The sequence below is a fragment of the Dipodomys spectabilis genome, unplaced genomic scaffold (genome assembly GCF_019054845.1).
Source record: "Dipodomys spectabilis isolate Male_0828 unplaced genomic scaffold, ASM1905484v1 ptg000657l, whole genome shotgun sequence".
Taxonomy (NCBI): Eukaryota; Metazoa; Chordata; class Mammalia; order Rodentia; family Heteromyidae; genus Dipodomys; species Dipodomys spectabilis.
This window is the reverse complement of record NW_024871334.1, coordinates 300697-309494: the sequence shown is the minus strand read 5'-3', so window position 1 is coordinate 309494 and position 8798 is coordinate 300697. Positions and strand designations below refer to the sequence as shown.

Sequence of the window (8798 nt, the reverse complement as noted above, 5' to 3'; positions counted from 1 at the left end):
CCATTTGCCCCTCATCTCTCCACTCCCAGTACCCTCTTTCTGGTGCTTACTTTGTTGGTCTTTGACTTCGTCTTTGTGAAGAGCTATACTCTTTGATCTCTCCATAGGGTCTATTGTATGTGTCTCCCAGTGAGACGTATAACAACAGCAGGAGAGGACCATGAGCATCATTGTTCTGGGAAGCAGGGATGACCTGAGCTCTCTCCTCTTACTGCACATGGAGCACTGCTCTCATCCACGCACATTGTGAGAAACCTGTCAGCCAGGAAGGTCACCATGCTAGACCCAGGTCCCCAACGCCACATTGTCCCCCTTTCCCACTTGTCTCTGAGGAGCCTTTTCTCCAGGCCTTTACACAAACACAGCCTTGATACTGAGGCGTGGCAGCCTGGCTTTTGAGTGACCCAGGACTAGAAATACTACCGGCAGATCAATGCCGCACATTAAAACCAAGCCTGTTGAAGGTTACAGTGGAGGTGTTGTGTGGATGGAATTAAATTCCTCACTAATTCCTCTCTGGCAACCTGGGTGGATCTGAGTGGGAACAGCCTAGATAGGAGACATTCCACCACAGAGGCAGCATCTGCAGCAGGCCCTGCGGAAGGTTCTAGATCTCTTCCTGATGGCCAATCGCAGGAGCTCCCACCCACCCTGCACCTCCACAGCCCACGTGCTCCAGGAGGACCTGGCCCCAGCCGGTCCTCAGTCCCATGTGCACAGGCTCAGGACAGTGAGGTGATGCAGGTGAAATCCCAAGTGACGACTGTTTTTACACTCATCCATGTGCCCTTAGCTACAGATTTCCCCTGAGCTTCCCGCCAGAGTCCATAGAGAGGAGGAGAGGACAGTCCAGGGCACGCAGCCTGGGGACACCAGTGAGTTCTTCCCAGGCATGCAGGAGCCAGGGCCACAGCCTCATTGACCTCCAGGTCCCGGTACTGGGCCTGGGGTCTAGAGACTGCATACAGGCCACATCTGCAGGGGATTAATGTGAAGGTCAGGTGTGGACAACACAGAGACAATTAAGAACACATATATCCTTATAGGATAAAGCAGTGACCAGATCCAGAACTGTGGCTGAGAATCCCATCCAACCTCGTCATCTACAGCGTGTGTAGAAAGGGACGGAGGCAGAGGAGCTGGTGGAGGTCACTGGGCCTCTGGAGGTAACCACAGCTCAGCGGTGCCCACGACTGGACTCAGTGGGTCACAGAGCAGCCCTGGTCCTGACCGATGGCCCCTCACATGTCACCAGCAAGAGGAAAGGGGACAACAGGATCAAAGCTTGGGTGGATGCCTGGGCTGTGTGAGCAGAACAGTGGGCCTTGAAATCCATCAGTGACATGGAGGCCCTGGCTCTGCACAACATCCCGTGCACTCCGACCTGAGGATAAAGACTGACCTAGCCAGGGAGTCCATTGCGTCTCTCCTGAGTCTGAGAGGAAAGGACTGAGCAGGGATCTCGACCTTCCTCAGATTTGACCTCAGTGATCTCAGCTGTGTCCACCGACCATGCATGGTGCTGTGCCTGGTCCTCTCAAGAATGCATCATCAACCACAACAGAACCACCACAATGGAAGACGGAAAAAGCTGTGTGCTGAGGGGTTGGAGAACAGCAAGACACAGTGGACAGCTCTGTGGGGTCGTTGCGTCCTGTGGAGAGGCCAGGCACACAGAGGAGTCAGGGCCTGAGCTCCACAGCTGCTCCTGTGACTGCCATGACCTCAGTGTGTGCCGAGCGCCCCCTGCTGGTGCTGACTGAGCATGACCTCAGTGTGTGCCCAGCGCCCCCTGCTGCTGCTGACTGAGCATGACCTCAGTGTGTGCCCAGTGCCCCCTGCCAGTGCTGAGCTCCCTGCAGGGAGGTTTTTGTCTGGCCCACACTGGATTTACTGCACTGTGTGTCTAGCACAGTAATAGACGGCCGTTTCCTCCACTCTCAGGCTGTTCATCTGCAGGTAAAGTGTGTTCTTGCTGTTGTCTCTGGAGGTGGTGAAGTGGCCCTTCACAGAGTCTGCATACTGTATGTCACTACTACTACCACTGATGTATGAGAGCCACTCAGGCCTCTTCCCTGGAGCCTGGCGGAGCCAGTTCATGTAGGAACTACTGAAGGTGAATCCGGAGGCCGCACAGGAGAGTCTCAGGGACCCCCCAGGCTGCACCAAACCTCCCCCAGACTCCACCAGCTGCACCTCACACTGCACACCTGCAAACACAGAGAATCCTGGTCAGCAATTGTCACACACATCCACGGTTCCTCCCACTCATGTCCATTTTCCCACTCAGTGTGTCTTGTCCCTCAACATCACCTTTCAGCAGAACAACAAGGAGAATGCAGCGCAGTCCCAGCTCCATGGTGAGTGCTCTGTGGTCAGCCTGAGCACTGAATGCTTCACCTGGAATCCAGGGCTGACATCTCTCCACACCTTCAGGGTCAGGGCTGGCTGGTTTAAGTGAGTAGAGGAAGGCCCTATTTGCATGTCTTCTACTACATAGTGAGAGCCGTGGTGGAGGTGCCAGGGAGGGCAGTGCTGAGGAAGATGTGAGAGTCCTGAGGGGCATTGCTACAAAGATGGCCTCCCAGAGCACATGGCATCCCATTGCTGCCACCTGCTGGTTATCCACGTATTTGTCCCACGCTGATCTGAATATTACAGTCACCTCCCTGCACAGATGGGAAAGTACACACAGGTTCCACACAGCCGTGTGCTCTGGGGAGAAGATCTCATGTCTGCTACGTCATCTGTCCTTCCTCTCCCTCATTGCTGAGGTCAGTGTCCTCTGCTCCATTCTTGAGCTGAGTGGGTCACGGTCCTCTAGTGAGAGCAGGAGAGACGTGATGCACTGCAGGAACTGCTGAAAGAAGACTCAGAGAGCCAGGCTCATGGGGACACTGCTGACAAGCCTGCATTTCTTCTGTCATCATCTGCATGTCTGTCACTTCTTCTCATCTCATCGACTGCTTACTGCCAACAACCTCACTGAGGATAAATGCTGACATGAACCTCACAGTCACCAAGTGTGCACTTGACATGCATTTGCATATGGACAACTACACAATATCTGTACAAGTCTTTGCCAGTTCATCAATGGGTTTTCCAGCAGTTGAGTGTTGTGGGTTCCTCTCACAGTCTGGATGCACAAATGGTGTTGAGAGTGTGATTTGCCAACGTTTTTTCCTCTCCAAAGCTTGTTATTTATTTATTTTTCACTTGAACAGGAATTTGATGGGCTTCAAGTCACATCTTTAATTGATCCTGCTATAAAAAACCTAATTTATCAATTGGCTTTTCCATGGGCTCTATATTCTGCATAGAAAGCCTTGATTTTCCTGTGTGTTCATTGGAGACCTGGAAGTTGTTGATGTATGTGCACATGAATGTGAATGGGAGACCTGACCTGTTATTGATGTGTGTGCATGTGTCTGAGCATGTGTGTACAGTGGCATTCATATGGCACACTTTCCATAATGCTACTGACAAGTGTGGCTTCTTACTCAAACTTGAGTCAAAAGTGTCAGGAAGGTTGTGCTTCTGGGTTCCATAACTTGGATGTCCAAGTGGAAAGTCAGGTCTTGGTCCCCAGCACATGAGCACAGAGAGGAGGTGAACGTTCAGAATGTGGTCTGGTGGGAGGGGTGCAGGCTCTGGGCCTGGGGTTGAACAGGACAGAGCCTTGCTCAGGACCAGAGGTCCTGATGTCCCCGCACTCATTTCAGTCCCTGAGGATGACGTTATGTGTGTGTGTCTTATGGTAAAATCTCAGCAGAACACAAAAGGTGCTGCAGTGTGGGTCTGGGTTGGGGGTGGCTGCCTCTGAAATGTCCCTGGTTCTCATTTCTGTTTTCCTGGTCAGCAGCCCCGACCTCTCTCTGTCCACAGCAAATCTGAGGATTTGTTCCTTGGCCATTGCTATACTGTGACACCTCCTAATAGAACTCTCTGTTCTTTACCCGTTGATTCTTTCTGAATTTACATTATTCTTTGTCCTCTTCTTACATTTTATTACAAGTAAAGAAAGCAATCCTGAATGCTTGACTCTGCTGAGAGATTCACACTCCCATAAGCTTGCTGGCCTACCCTAGGTGGACTTTTACAGCCATCCAAGATGTGAACGTAGTTCAGCCACTTCTACCAGGTTCTCCCTAGGATGTCCTATGCTCCCTGCTCCCTGGCCTGTCCCTAATTTCTAAAAGAGCAGCATCAGAATGACCCTTGCCATGCATCTTGCCAACTTCCCGTTCAGAACACGTAGCTCTGAGCAGCTCAGCTCACAACAATGTTTTGGACAGTGATGATCAGGATATATAAAAGGTGTCCCACAGAATTATGGTGCAGATAAAACATTCTTATTATTTAGTGGCATTGTTGTAATATCATAGCATCACACACCTTAGCATGTTCATGTAGTTAGACAAAGCTGCTGCTAGTTGCCTAAAATCTAGCAATACATTGATGTACAGTTTACATTTGATATGATAGTAAATGTGTTTCCTAATATTCTTGAATTCTGTATGTCTGTATATATGTTTCATTATGTCTCAATGTTTCTGGGAGATTTGTTGGCAGCATTTCCATTAGGCTTGGGTGGATTTGTGTTTTCATCTCTAGCATTCCTCAGATTTGATCTTGGAGACCATGGCAAAGTCAGTTTCCCGGATGTGTTATTCTCTGTGCTTTGTTGAAACCTCACAGTGGAAAGCAGAACATCTGATCCAGACAGTCAAGGATGACTACAGACACAGACATGGAGAAGTGCCTGGGAGACTGTCAGGGGATGAGCAGAAGTAGGGCAGACACAGAGGAGAGCTGGGGCAGGAAGAGCAGAGGTAGGGCCAGTGCATTTGTTTACCAATTAATTAATTTAGTTATTATTATAAAAGATATACCTTAACAGGTACTGGTTATTAATCAATACAGATATACATTGTTAAATGACTTATAGTCTAAGTAGACACATGCTCTAAAGCATTGATGATTTTGTTTTGGTGAAATCTTTCCTTTCTTCATCTTTTTACAATGATTAGTGTTGTGCTACGAGATACCAGCTCCTCCTGATGAGTTTTCACATCCAAATGAGGACCCAAGACACCACAGTCTCCACATGGACAGAGTAATGGATGTCTCCTGGTGAGACGAATGATTTGTCTCATCATCCACAAAAACTGTCCAGGGGAAACCCTCAGAGCTCACAAGTCTTCTTCCTAAAGCCTGTAGAGTGCACACACAGGTTCTTGTTCAGGAAGTGAAGCTTGCTCTTCTCTGATCAGGATGTAATGGAGAAATAAACAAGGACCTGTTTGAGCAGGTGGGGGGTGTCCGGGATACAGGGAGCTCAGTCAGATTGCTGTGAGATCACCTGGGCCCAGCCCCTCGTGCCCACGATGCGCGTGCACAGTGACAGTGCTCATGACAGAGCCACAGGGACCCGGCCTCCATCCCAGACGGGACATCCACAGGACTCCAGAGCCATCGTGATGGAAGAAACCCCAGGACAGACGGGGCCCAGCAAGGCCAGTCTACATGCACATGGCCTGTTGTCTGTCCAGTCCAACCCAGACTCCTCATGTCCACTTCCACATCCCCTGGAGGACAGCAAGAGGCACTGGTCAGGGGAGATTGAGGAGTCCACCACGTTTCCAGGGCGCCATAGGCTGAGCTCCAGAGGTATGGCCAACCCCTGTGTTTTATGACTTGGGTCCCCAAGTACATTTGGTGGCTGGACAAACAGAAAAGCAGAATGAGAATATGAGAGTCACTGAGGAAGAAAGTGAATGAATGGAGCAAGTCTGTTAGGTCAGTTCTGAACCCCTGAGCAGTGCTTCAGGTGGAGGGAGGAGGGCAGCATTTGAGGCCTGTTAAGCGTCATGGGTCAATGGGCTGTGCTCTCTCTCTTTCTCTCTCCCTCCCTCTCCTTCTCTCTCTTTCTGTCTCTCTCTGTCTCTGTCTCTGTCTCTCTCTCTCCCTTTCACTCTTTCTGTCTCTGTGTCTCTCTTTCTTTTTCTGTACTGTTTTGAACTCAGGGCTACTATTTTAGGCACACACATGCATTTCAGCCCTTTCTACAGCTTTTCTGATGTTATTTATTTTCTGGTACTGTGCTGTGTTTTTGCCTGGAGTGGGTTCCAGATAGTGATTTCACACTTGCCTCCTCTGTAGCAGGAATCACAGGAAACAGCTGCCACATGTAACTTACTGATGAGATGGTTTCTCATTAAGATTTTGCCCACTTGGCCTCCACAAATACTCATTTTTCTCTCCTCCTCCCAAGTCTCTAGGAATACAGACAGCAGTCACCATGCCAGGTGTTTTCCCTCTTGTTCACAGGACAAATTCCAACTCTGTGAATCCTGGGATCTTTGTCCTGAGTCTCATGGGGTCACCAGGGTCCCTGAGCTTCTTCAGGATCAAATACTGGTCACCACGGCAGAGCCATTTTTGCTTCCACCGGGATACTCTGTTCATTCTTAACAGTTCCAGCAAATGACTGGAGACATCACAGAGGAGTGCGGGTCATGAACTCAGGAGAGATGCTGTCACACTGTGGACACAGAGACAGGGCAGACAGCAGGAGAGCAGCCCTGGGCTCTGTGTGCAGCTGCTCCTGAGCTGACCCGGCTCCAAGCTGTGCCCAGCGCCCCCTGCTGGTGCTGAGCGCCCTGCAGGAGGTTTGTGTCTGGCCCACACAGGATTTCCTGCACTGTGTGTCTAGCACAGTAATAGACGCCCGTGTCCTCCACCCTCAGGCTGTTCATCTGCAGGTAAAGTGTGCTCTTGCTGTTGTCTCTGGAGGTGGTGAAGCGGCCCTTCACAGAGTCTGGGTACCATGTGCTACCACCATTAGGGTGAATTTCTGCAACCCACTCCAGCCCCTTCCCTGGAGCCTGGCGGACCCAGCTCATGTAATTACTACTGAAGGTGAATCCAGAGGCTGCACAGGAGAGTCTCAGGGACCCCCCAGGCTGCACCAAGCCTCCCCCAGACTCCACCAGCTGCACTTCACACTGCACACCTGCAAAGACAGAGAATCCTGGTCAGCAATGTTTACGCACATGTCCATTGTTCCTCCCACTCATGTGCATTTGCACACTCAGTATCCCTTGCTCCCCATGAATCACCTTTCAACAGAGCAACAAGGAGAACCCAGCGCAGCCCCAGCTCCATGGTGGTGGTCTGTGCTCAGTCACTGGTGGAATCAGCTCACAGAGCTCAGGTCAGGGATGGGCTGGTTTTCATGGGCAGAGGTACGTCCTATTTGCATGTCCTCTGCTATAAAGCAGCTCTGGGGCAGAAGTCTCAGGAGGGCAGTGCACACAGGAGATGCAGTTGGAAGACAGAGTTTGTTAGATGAGTGAATAAACTGAATTGTCTGTAATCAATTGGCTTCAAGAAACCCACTGATGGAATATGAACTTCTTTAGAGAAGTTTAACTCTGCTTCCCTTAGTAAAGATTGCTGAGCCATTTGCTTTTAAAAACATTTTCCCTCTGCCTTTTGTATTGTTTATTGTTTGTATTTGGGAGGGTAAGGGGGTCACATAAAATCTGGAACAGGAATGAACAAATATCACAGAGATACTCACCAGACGCTGTGGAAAATGAACTGGAAATCCTATGGGTGGGGACAGGAGGGAAGGATTGGGAGAGAGCAACAGAAGGGGAAAATGGTTCATAAAGAACTGCACTGATTGTACCTGATTCACGTAACTGTAACCGCTCTGTACATCAACTACACAAAAAACAATTTTTAAAAATTCAATAAAAAATTAAATAAAACATTTTGATCTTTAAGTCGCTCCATGAAGGCGTTGCTGTTCAGTGAGGCAGTTTATGAACACACTGAGGCTTGATCAACCTTTCAACATTTGAGCCCACCCCTCCACCTCCTCTTCCCTCTCTCTGGTTAATGGTCAGGACATGTATGCTGACATCATTGAACACAGCAGTTCATGGATACAAGGCATGTGGATCTGAGTCATTCCTTCCTCACCTTTCCCCTTTGACCCACCCTTAGCTCAGTGTTCTCAATTCTGTGGCATAGGCACTGTATTCTTGCCTGTGTTCTCCATGGTGTCTCCTTCATTCTTCTACCATTTGCCCCTCATCTCTCCACTCCCAGTACCCTCTTTTTGGTGCTTACTTTGTTGATCTTTGACTTAGTCTTTGTGAAGAGCTATACTCTTTGATCTCTCCATAGAGTCTATTGTATGTGTCTCCCAGTGAGACATATAACAACAGCAGGAGAGGACCATGAGCATCGTTGTTCTGGGAAGCAGGGATGACCTGAGCTCTCTGCTCTTACTGCACATGGAGCACTGCTCTCATCCACGCACATTGTGAGAAACCTGTCATCCAGGAAGGTCACCACGCTAGACCCAGGTCCCCAACGCCACATAGTCCCCACTCCTCACTTGTCTCGGAGGATCCTTTTCTCCAGGCCTTTACACAAACACAGACTTGATACTGAGGCATGGCAGCCTGGATTTTGAGTGACCCAGGACTGGAAATAGCCCTGGCAGATCAATGCCGCATATTAAAAGCCAAGCCTTTTGAAGGTTGCAGTGGAGATGTTGTGTGGATGGAATGAAATTCCTCACTAATTCCTCTCTGGCAACCTGGGTGGATCTGAGTGGGAACAGCCTAGAGAGGATGACATTCCACCACAGAGGCAGCGTCTGCAGCAGGCTCTGCGGGAGGTTCTAGATCTCTTCCTGAGGGCCAATCGCAGGAGCTCCCACCCACCCTGCACCTCCACAGCCCACGTGCTCCAGGAGGACCTGGCCCCAGCCGGTCCTC

General features: G+C 49.9%; 1 gene segment (V, D, J or C); it reads right to left on the bottom strand.

Annotated features, from left to right (window-relative positions):
* Positions 1 to 6499: 6499 nt before the first annotated feature.
* Positions 6500 to 7215, bottom strand: LOC122101387. The segment is given in 3 exon segments: positions 6500 to 6544; positions 6618 to 7015; positions 7122 to 7215. Coding segments are annotated over 3 exon segments (489 nt in total).
* Positions 7216 to 8798: the final 1583 nt, after the last annotated feature.